This window comes from Chrysoperla carnea, chromosome 2 (genome assembly GCF_905475395.1).
Source record: "Chrysoperla carnea chromosome 2, inChrCarn1.1, whole genome shotgun sequence".
Classification (NCBI taxonomy): Eukaryota; Metazoa; Arthropoda; class Insecta; order Neuroptera; family Chrysopidae; genus Chrysoperla; species Chrysoperla carnea.
Window position 1 is genome coordinate 17576128 of NC_058338.1, and position 11598 is coordinate 17587725.

Genomic DNA, 11598 nt, shown 5'->3' on the forward strand with positions numbered 1-11598 from the left:
AAAAAAAGTCCGGAAAAAATAGAACCGGAAAATAGACCTAGTAAAAAAGAGAAAGATTCGATTTTATATATTAATCTATTTTGAATTGATTAAAACGTTCAGGGCTTTAATTGCATTATTAATTATATTTATGACAAGAAGGACAATATAATACAGATTGATATTTTTTAGTTTTATTTATATCTATACTAGCATAAATATCTCAAATAAAAATATTTGAAAAATAATTTTATACCTTTTTTTGTCAATCAAATTTTCATTCTCAATTAAATTCAATCAAAACAATTTTCTGATAGAGAGTCGAGTAGATGATACCTCTGTATTTTATAAAATATTATATTGTTATTTATTCTGAAATGTATATTTTAAATAATAAATTTTATGCATGAAAATCAAATTAATTATCGATAATGGAATATTAATTATTAATTCAAATAATAAAATTATAATTATGTTAAAATTATAATACATTGTGTAAAGTTATAATTAAATTTGAATATACAATTACAGGGAATATATATGGGAAGGCCGTCAAGGTCGGTAATAGTCTTTATATTACGTATAGAAAAAGTGAATCTTAATTCATATGCCATCATTGGCGATTACAAAAGACATCCAGGTATATCGCCTTACCAGTAGGATAGTAATTAAATATACGCTTCAAAATAAATGCATCTATACATTTATCGTTCATGAAAAACCGACAGTCTTACTATTAAAGTTCTGATAAATACGAAAATAATCAGATCGATTAAATGGCTCAGGAAATTGACTCCGGACACAGACCACTCTCGTTCTTATCCAGCCGTCATAACCATTACATTTCAATTTCAAAATGCACATATTTTAGTCTAGTTATCATCCGCTAAATTTGTAACGTACGATAAGAAATATCGTTCCAAAAACTAAAAGAGAGAAAATTGTGGTAGCTCGACGTAAACAGAGGTCCTTCCTCATCAACTTTCCCCTACTTGCATACAGATAATAGACGGATGGATGCCAGTATACTACAACAACTATGACACCGACGGTGATTTTATAACTTTCAGAGAATGTTTGTTGCTAGTCAGAGCGTCATACATCTAATTAAAGGTTAATTGAAACTGTATGTTTTAATTTTTTTTTAAAATAAAAATAGATAATTTTTTTAAATTACGAAAATTATATTGGGTTTAATTACTGCACAGAAGGTCAAAACTCGATGTCCATTTTTTTAATTGAAGTCATAAATAAATTCAGTGGAAATTCCGAATGCAAGATGTGAAAACTGGCTATGAGGTAAGTGGAAACTCTACGACGTTTCACTGTGGAACATTATAGTTGTATAAAAATAAATGAGAAATATCTAGTTAATTTTATAATATTTGATAAATCCGGATAAAAGAGTTCACAACTTTTAAACGGCTGAACTAATTTTCATGTAACATGAACATGTACATGAACAGTTTTTAATTTACACAGCATGCCCCTTTAATTGATACCAGGCTTGGATATATTTGAAAATATTCGAACATTCATTCCTACTTTAATCCGTTCCCTGATCTTCGATTGTTCATCCCTATTTTCGCTCCTCGATATAACACATCAAGTATAATGTTGTATTTGGACAAATAAGAAATAACATGTCAGATGTAATTTTCCAATAACTAGAAAAATTAGTTTTTTAATCCGCAATTTTAGTTAGCAAAAACGCAAGTGAATTTGTCGATATGTTTTAAATTTTACGGGGACAGAAGTCGTTTTCCCTATTTAATATATATAGGCCATCATATTTAGAAGAAGCATTCGATATACACAACACAAAATGTAGGTAATAATTTTCTTTTTGTGTTCGTTCCTTTGATGATAAATATTTTTGATATAATATTTTTGTGCAACGGTTTTCTGAACCAGTGGATTGGTGAATCCCTTATGATGTCAATATATTTACATTTGTAAGTGGCATTTAGTAAGGGAACGTATGCCATCATTTTTTTTTCTTTAATGTCAACGTGAATTTGAAATTTGTTTCGTATATATTATGTGGATAGGCGGAAGAAATATTCTAAATCATTTATTTCAGGTAATATATTCATTTCAGTAAAAAAATTTAAGAAAAGTATTTTTTTATAAAAGAAAAAAAATTGAGAGAACACCAAAAAAGCTCGCAGTTGTGTAAGCTCTTTCCATTAGATTAACTGAGAATATGAAGTCGGGATTTTTTTATACCATGTATATGAAACCATGTATATTGTACCGTTAAAAATATTGATACTACGAGCAAAATTTTGGTATAGGTGTTCATAGTATCCATTTCCGGTTGTACGTTTGAATGTTTTCCGTCTGCCGTCTGTTCGTTCATGAATATAATTACTCAAAAACGAAAAGAGATATCAAACTGAAATTTATAGCGCGCTCGGGACGTTAAAAGTGAGATTTTGTTCGTAATTGAGCAACATAGGTCAATTGGGTCTTGTAAACCGTTAGAGATAGAACAAAAGTTTAAATATAAAAAATGATTCTTACACAAAAATTAACAACATTTGCTAGAAACATTTTGTCCTAGTCATCACTGTTTACCCATGAGAGCGCAAATAAGGTAGTACGTATTATATAAGAATATCAGTTATGTGTGTGTGACATATATGTATGCGTGTCTATCTAAGAGTGACTATCTTTTTTTACTTACATGACGTAAAAAAACAAACGTTTGCGTAATCAAGATTGTCTATACATGGTATTTCAAAAATTAACTCAGTCAAATGTTTGTTTTCACTAGCTTTTAATGTATATTATGATGAAGCATTTTTAGTATTTAGTTTTTTTAGTATTATGAAAATTTATCTGTCGACTAGAAATAATACGATAAACCATACGTAGCGATATGATTTTTGGATATGAATAGAATATTTATTTAAATATATTTTGTATGAAAAGCATCCTGTGTTAGTTACACATAGAAATCTAAAATTTAATTTCCGCTTATTGTAATCATTTGTTTTATATACTTCATTCAAAATTGATTCGATTGCATTCCATTGATAATGTGAAAATTTTATTAAATATATATGTGTGGGTCCCATCATCCATTAATGTAAATTATAATTACTGCAGATGTCAACAAAACATTGACACGTTGTTTATGTAATTTTTACAGCGTGAAACAGAATTTTTATTACGTCAAGCAAAAAGTACATATTTATATTTCTTACTAACAGATTCTTCTTTCTCCTTTTTAAAACAAAGATTATAACGTTATAGACCTCACTTATCCTCTCTTTTGTTCACAATTTTATGGATTATATTTTTTCGGTGGGGAATCTAACTTTTTTGAGAATGAAGTTTTCCCATGATCGCTGACATTGTAACTTAAGATTTTTTCCATTTTTTTAAATAGCTGTCTCCAATTTCGACAAAACTCAGTATATAAGGTAATTTTGACCCAAAAAGTACAAAAATCGGCATTTGTTGACTGGTCGAATATCCCAGAAACGCTGCATCTAATCATTATATTAACCGGATTTTTATACTTTTTGTATCAAAATTACCCCATCCACTGAGTTTCATCGAATTTCAAAACAATAATTTTTTTCCGATTTTCTCGATTTTTTCCAAGGGGTACCCCTTAAAAAAATTGCAAAAAATCGAAAAATTTTTTTATTTTCAATTTCGACAAAACTCAGTATATAAGGTAATTTTGACCCAAAAAGTACAAAAATCGGGTGAATTTGTTGACTGGTCCAATAAATTTTGAGTTACGGACTAAAATCGATCCAAATATTGTGATATCTCAGGAAGTCTGCTTCCAGTGTAAAAAGATATTTTAATTTTAATAGATGCGTTAAAAAAACTTTTTTTTCGAGTGAGAAATATTCAACAATATTTTTGTATTTTTTTTAAAATTAAAAATAGTACCAGTTTTAATCACTTTTAATCAAATCTATTAAAAACTAATTAAAATAAGTAATTTGAAGTGGTTGCGTCCGTTTTAAAAAATAACATTTGATTTAATAAACAATACCAATGAAATTAGATTATTTTATCAATTCTATCAGTGCAATGGGTAAATATTGTATTATTGTATTTCTTAAATTGGTAGAATTATCTTTTATTTTTCAGTTCTTAATTTTATCAATGATCTTTTATGAAAACTTTGAAAATAGCTTTAAATATGACTGTCCAGCTAATCAAAACTAAACAATTTCTGACTTCTTGATTGCAACTTTATTAAGCCAGTTGATATTAACCTTCGAACTAAAAAAAGGAGTGTTCCAAGTTTGATCGCTTTGTTAGTGTGTCTGTCTGTCTGTGGCATCGTAGCGAATAAACAGATGAACTGGTTTTGATTTTGACTGAAAATAATAGAAACATTAAATTAAAATGCAAAAGGAGTGGGCATATTCGAAGCAATCACTGAGGGTGAAATCGAAACTTTTGCTACTAAAATTAAAAAATCCTTCTATTTCCATTAAATTGGCAATTACGGATAACTATTGAATTATGTTGTACATATTATTCTGATATTTTGAATGTTGAAAAATTATCTCATTTTGAAAGCGTGGTATATTTAAAAGTATTTTTATTTTCATTTTTATTACCTTTGAGTTCACACCAGGCAATTATTTAGGTTATAATTGTTAAATAAGGTCAATTGGTGTAAGATCAGATCGGTATTAAACCTTGAATTTTTTTGTCAATACTTGTAATTGATGTAAGTCTTATAACGAAAAATAAATCAAAAAAAGTATTCAAGCAGCTTATCATTTTAAGTATAGGGATTAATACAATACTTATTCATTTCCTTTGTAGGGTTCAGTAACCAATTGATAAAATAAAAAATGTCCAAATAAATAAGTTGATTAAGTTATATAATTAAACAATAAGAAAACATTTACTAAAAAATATTCGGCTTATAAATAATGGGCCAAAATATGGCTCTAGAAATCCCGGTTTTGATATTTTAGCATGGGTAAAACATGTTAGGTTAGGTTAGATTATATTGGCTGACCACAAGAGAAACACTTAGGCCATAGGGCCTATTGTGATACCATATATGTTTTACCATTTTCCCGCTGAAAATTTGGTTTATTAGCTCCTTAATTATTTCGAGAGGCTGATGCACCTCCTTTATGCATATACCGTGTCAAGTACCAACCTGTCAAGTTGCCGAAGGTGATACATTGAAGCTAGTGAATATCATAACAATATATATTTTTTGCATTAAAGAAACCCTCTAAAACATTACGAAGAGTTTTTGAACAATGATATTCGGTGATTTTAATGAAATCTCCTCTTCAAAGACTCTATACGTATATGTGGAGTGCAGGATATTCCTCTTTACTTCAACCTTTCTTACTTGCTTTTGAGGATCTCATCGGGATAACATTTTTTGAAATTTTATTTGCGAAGCTGATGTATATTACACACTCTTTTTGGTTATCATTGTCTATACGGACACGCAGTAACCTTTCAAAGTATTTAAAGAATTAAATTGATTTATGAATTATTTGAATATAAAAAAATAATTACACACTACGAAACCTTTGTATGCATATACGATACTTGCTTAGCCGAATTTATAAAAAAAAAGTGATAACTCCTTTGAAAATGTATATAAAAAGAAATTTTTTTAAATTATTTCAAACATAAACAATTTGAAGTTTCAAACATTAATAATTTGAAGAAAAATTAAAAAGTTATGGCTGCAAAATTATTTTTGGTCATTTTGGCCATAGTAGCAACAAGTAAGTTTCTCTTTTATTATAATGTTAGTCCAAAATCCACCACTTATAGATACAAAATCAGTCGTTTGTGTAGACAAAAGTAAAAAAATAAACGGTATCTTTAGATCCTGAAATAGTTTTTCTGGTGAATTCTGGCGTGAAAATTAATAGTTCTATTAATTTTCTAGATAAAATTTCAAACAGAAATCTTAGAGAGTGCCTGTTTAAAATATATTTTATCTTTATATAAATTTTTTTAACTGAAAAAATACCAATATTAAATAAAGATAATTTTTTTCAAATATAATATTTAAGCAGTTTTTTCATTAAATCCTTTTTAGTAGGTATTTAATTTACCAGTTGATGAATAATTATTGAAAATTATAAACTTCCAAGTAGTGAAAAAACTGATTTTTCATTCACTTTTCAGCAAACAGAATTAATGCAATTGTTGTCGATTCTGAACTAAAATTGATGAATGAAGACGTTCGAAATCAGACAGTAGAAGTGACTTCATATGCCGCAAATGAAAATCCAAATACATTAACCGAACAACGTGAAACTGCGACCATTTTGAAGCACTATGTCGAACAGTTTGATTTGGCTTATGATGAAGATTTAAAAAATTTGGTTGCAATTATGGAAACTGCACGACAAAACGCTGATATCGGAAGTCCAAGTGCTTTATGTTACAAATTACAATTAACTAAAGTGGAACCAGCTCGTGCAAAGGGGGTGGAACGTAAAAAGGAAGTTGACGAGCAAGTTGATGAAAAAGTGAATGATTTGGTGGAATCAACAAAGAAATTAATTGACGATACTAAATTGGATTTGGATGTCAAAACAATTGTACAATTGTGTATGAAAATTTATACTGGAATCGGCCAAGACAAAGAACGGTTACAATGCTTCGATGAATATGGTGCACATTTATCTATTGGACAAAAATCAAAAGGTGAAGGTTTATTGGAACGTGTTGGAACAATTCAACAACAAACATTACGGATTTCTGATAAAACTGATGAAAGTTTACGTGGGATGTTTGCTAATAATCAATTGGATTATACAAACTTAAATCAAGAACAAGTTAAATGTGCCAATTTACCTGGAAGTAATACCACTCCAGCACCTACAACTGCCCCTACCACAGCACCTACAACTGTCCCTACCACTACACCCAAACCTACAGAAGCTACCACAACTCCCAAACCACCTGCAGAAAAATAACAAAATTAGCAGTTTTAAATTTGTATTTGTTTCACATAAATTCTAAAAATAAAAATTTCTAACCCAGTTATATTTGCATATTTTTACATAAACAACCTTATCATAAAACAAGCACAAATAAAAAGTGCCCCACGTTGGAGTTGATTGATCCCGTTTGATTTTTTTGACTACACGGGCAAATTTAATCCAATGGAATTTTTTTATAAACCCACTAATTTTGGGTCATTTTTTTCAGCTGTGATGTCAGTTTTTCGGTAGCTATCGCTTTTGTACTTAATTCCGAGGCCAGGGCTAGAAATTCTTGAAACCAATTAGAGCTAGGTTAATTTTGATCACAAATTTGAAAAATATGACCCAAATTTAGTAGGATAACATACTTGGTTTATCAAAATTGGATAAAATTTGGATGTGATAGAGCAAAATAAAATTTTTAGGATTCTGATGACGTCATAAAGTTCAAAAATTCGATTTTTTTGATAACACAAGCAAATTTGATCTGATCTCATTGGAATTTTTTTTGAAACCCACTAATTTTGGGTCATTCTTTTCAGCTGTGATGTCAGTTTTTCTCTAGCTATAATTTATGTGCTTGATTCCGGGACCAGGACTCCACATTCTTGAAACCTATTAGAGCTAGGTTAATTTTGATCACAAATTTGAAAAATATGACCCAAATTTAGTAGGATTACATACTTGGTTTATCAAAATTGGATAAAATTTGGATGTGATAGAACAAATTAAAATTTTTTGGATTCTGATGACGTCATAAAGTTCAAAAATTTGATTTTGTTGATAACACAAGCAAATTTGATCTGATCTTATTGGAATTTTTTTTGAAACCCACTAATTTTGGGTCATTCTTTTCAGCTGTGATGTCAGTTTTTATCTAGCTATAATTTATGTGCTTGATTCCGGGACCAGGACTCCACATTCTTGAAACCTATTAGAGCTAGGTTAATTTTGATCACAAATTTGAAAAATATGACCCAAATTTAGTAGGATTACATACTTGGTTTATCAAAATTGGATAAAATTTGAATGTGATAGGGCAAAATAAAATTTTTTGGATCCTGATGACGTCATAAAGTTCAAAAATTCGATTTTTTTGATAATACCGGCAAATTTGATCCGATCTTATTGGAATTTTTTTTGAAATCCACTAATTTTGGGTCATTCTTTTCAGCTGTAATGTCAGTTTTTCCCTAGCTATCATTTATGTGCTTGATTCCGGGGCCAGGACTAAACATTCTTGAAACCTATTAGAGCTAGGTTAATTTTGATCACAAATTTGAAAAATATGACCCAAATTTAATAGGATTACATACTTGTTTTATCAAAATTGGATAAAATTTGGATGTGATATTGCAAAATTAAAATTTTTTGATTCTGATGACGTCATAAAGTTAAAAAAGTTAAGGGTTTTATTAGTGCTTGGAGACTAAGATAAAATGAATAGTTAAAAAAATAAAGAAAACCGACTGCGTTAAATAAAATCTGCACAGAGGGAAACAAGTTCAGTAGTTTACAAAGCCACTATACAGATTTTAATGGGCCTGGACTGTTAAAGTCACTGTGTAAACTTCTGTACTTGTTTTTTTAATTTGTATAAGATGGTATCTGTATTGAAATGTTGTCATTTTCCAAAATATTTATCCAGACCTTACGATCTACAAATTACTGGATTACACTCACCCTCGTGGTTGATTTTGTAATAATAATATATAAAGATAAGTTTAAATAACAGTAATTATGAATATAGGAAAAATATAAGAATGCCTAGCGGTTTCAATAATGTAAACTTAAAACTAAGATATACTGTTTATAATATGGCTCAAAAATGATTGCTTTATACACTATAAATTTTTCAATTGCGTTTTACTCTTTCTCACAAAATAATCTTAAATCTAGCCGAATAATAATATTACAACTTCATTATTAAACAATCAAAATCAAAGTAAGATATCTTTAGACAAAATTAAATCACAGATTATTGTATTTGTTTATAAAACTAATTAGCAAAAAAACTAATTAATTTTAATAAACTTGATAAGATATATGATGGAAATGTATTGTCTCCTAGAAATTACTAATCAAACTTCCTGTCGATAAGTGTCTTTAATTTCAATGAATTAAATTTATTTATATAAAAATCACTTAAGATAATAATAATACGAAGACTTAAAGTATAAACACACACTCAAATATTGATATAAATCTTAGAATTTAAATTCAAAAATAATACTTTTATAATTGAAGTGGATTCAATTTTGATAATATTTTATTATAAATACGATTGATTTAATGTATTTTGAAATCAGAATAGTTAAAGAAATTATACAAGTGAAATACACAACAAAAAATGAAAGTCAATATTATTTTATTATTCCTTGCCATTGGTGCTCACCAAGTAAGTAACTTGTAATTCATTATCATTTGCTTTTAAAAAAACCTCAAAAAATAGATTGTTAATTATTTTTTGCCAACATGCTTTAATGAACTAAACTTTAGAAAACGAATTTAAAGAATCACGTTTGCTTGATTTATATAAAATTTTGAATCACTCGTGTCAAAAATGCTCAAAAAATTATCGTTTTATGTTTAACTATAAAAATATGCCTCCGTCACTATAATTCCAAAAGGATCTATGTTAATCTTAAATTTTTTTTTATTGGCTCTATTTGAGGCTCTTTTCGTTCCTCGAATGATCAAAAATCATTTATGGCTACGGTGAAATAAAAATGGCATACTAGTACTAGACGTCAGTACAACGTGTTTACTAAAAAAATGTAATAAGTGTTTCTTATATTCGTCAAAGAAAAGCGTCACGTGACCAATTGTATTCTACTTGCTTAGCACTTTAATTTGTTACTCCTATCAAGAAAGTTGCGAGGGAAAACGAATTACACCTCTTTTGGTTGATTTTATAACCATATTTAATTTCTAGTACAATCATTTATATCGATTTCTTCTTTATTTCCTAAACAAATGCGTTATTTCACTATTAAACACCAGCTCCATTTCTCCACGCCTGAAATTTAATAAGCAATTTAACAATTAAGTAATTCAATTTTTCAATATTTAGATTGCGGACGCAATTGTAGTGGATACTGATTTAAAAGCAATGCAAGGTGAAGTGAAAGCTAACGTAGAACTCGTCACTTCTGAAGCCGCTAATGAAAATCCAAACACATTAACCGATCAACGTGAATTGGGAGACATTCTAAACAAACATGTGAAATTATTCGATGAAGCTTATGAAAATGATTTAAAGACTTTACAAAATACAATTGAAACTGCTCGTCAAAACGCTGGAATTGGAAGTGCCAAAGCTTTATGTTACAAATTAGAATTAACAAAAATTGACCCATTACGTGAGAATGGTGTACAACGAGCTAAAGTTATTAATGAAAAAGTTGATCAACAAGTTGAACAATTAGTTGAATCAACGAGAATTTTAATTGATCAAACTAAATTGGATTTAGATGTCAAAACTATTGTTCAATTATGTATGAAAATTTACACTGGTATTGGTCAAGATAAAGAACGTTTGAAGTGTTTTGATGAATATGGGGCACATTTAAGCATTGGACAAAAATCAAAAGGTGAAAGTTTATTGGAACGTGTTGGAACAATTCAGCTACAATCATTACGCATCTCTGAGAAAACTGATGTAGATTTACGTGGCATGTTTGCTGCTAATCAATTGGATTGGACTAGTTTGAATAATACACAAACCAAATGTCAAAAGTTACCAAACACCAGAAGATTATTTTGAATATTCTAACAGAAGAATAATTTAAGATCAATTTTATTTTAAAATTTTGTAAATTTTCTTATAGTCATTTCAAATAAAAAATTTTGGTAATAAATTTTGCTTTTTTTCCTCTTGTAGGTATTAACTGAATTCTACTCTCGTGAACGCTTGTACAATTTTTTTCCTTAACATTTACGAAAGACTAAAGAATAAAAAAGACGTTTCTTGTCCATTATTCTAGTTTTTTATGATAACAGCTTTATTTTTCTACGTATTTTGTAAAAACTGTTATAAACAGTTTTTCTACAAAGTATTGAGTTTTCAACAAACTACTTTCACAAATTACATCCGAAAATTGCATTAACGGGTTAATGATCGAATAGCCTTAAGTCCATCAAAACTACTATAAATTGTTTTTTATTTTTCGTTTGAGTAATTGTTCATGTTTTCGTGCCTTTAGGTGAATTTTTCCTATAACCTTTCAACGCTACAATGTTTATATCTAATCTTACTTTTCACTTGATTCACTTTCTCGCATTTTCCTCCGTCTCACTCAGCAATATTACTGTCTCATTTGACAGAAATATTAGGTAAAAAAGCTCGTGCTTGTAGTTCGTACTTGTCACGAGATCAACACAACTTATTATATAATAATGGTTCGAAAATATATATACCAGGTGTAAAAGACCAGAACAGAAATAAATTTAACATAATTTCTCTCAATATCAAAACATTACAAAAAGTTCATAAGAAACTGAATTCCGGAGACGGTCTTCATTTTAGCTACAACCGTGTATGATTTTGTATTTGAAAACAGAGGTACTTACAGATCTTCTCAAAATCCAACGTAACATGAACAAATGTAGAAAACTTCCATTTGCCTAAGGAATTCAGATTGTCTGAACTCCTTAGGCA

At 28.8% G+C, this 11598-nt stretch overlaps 2 protein-coding genes across 2 annotated transcripts; both read left to right on the forward strand.

Annotated features, from left to right (window-relative positions):
- Positions 1-5628: 5628 nt before the first annotated feature.
- LOC123292206 lies at positions 5629-6948 on the forward strand. Its single transcript, XM_044872772.1, has 2 exons — positions 5629-5723; positions 6133-6948. Exons 1-2 carry the CDS (start codon positions 5678-5680, stop codon positions 6927-6929), a joined length of 843 nt encoding a protein of 280 aa, XP_044728707.1. The 5' UTR covers positions 5629-5677; the 3' UTR covers positions 6930-6948.
- Positions 6949-9197: 2249 nt separating this feature from the next.
- LOC123292424 lies at positions 9198-10848 on the forward strand. Its single transcript, XM_044873074.1, has 2 exons — positions 9198-9336; positions 10012-10848. Exons 1-2 carry the CDS (start codon positions 9289-9291, stop codon positions 10702-10704), a joined length of 741 nt encoding a protein of 246 aa, XP_044729009.1. The 5' UTR covers positions 9198-9288; the 3' UTR covers positions 10705-10848.
- The last annotated feature ends 750 nt before the right edge of the window (positions 10849-11598 follow it).

Bases quoted from the DNA above. Each gene is read 5' to 3' on its own strand.
- LOC123292206 (XM_044872772.1), top strand. From the start codon at position 5,678: ATGGCTGCAAAATTATTTTTGGTCATTTTGGCCATAGTAGCAACAA. The intron at 5,724-6,132 runs GTAAGTTTCTCT...TTCACTTTTCAG, and splicing joins TTTGGCCATAGTAGCAACAA to CAAACAGAATTAATGCAATT.
- LOC123292424 (XM_044873074.1), top strand. From the start codon at position 9,289: ATGAAAGTCAATATTATTTTATTATTCCTTGCCATTGGTGCTCACCAA. The intron at 9,337-10,011 runs GTAAGTAACTTG...TTCAATATTTAG, and splicing joins TTGCCATTGGTGCTCACCAA to ATTGCGGACGCAATTGTAGT.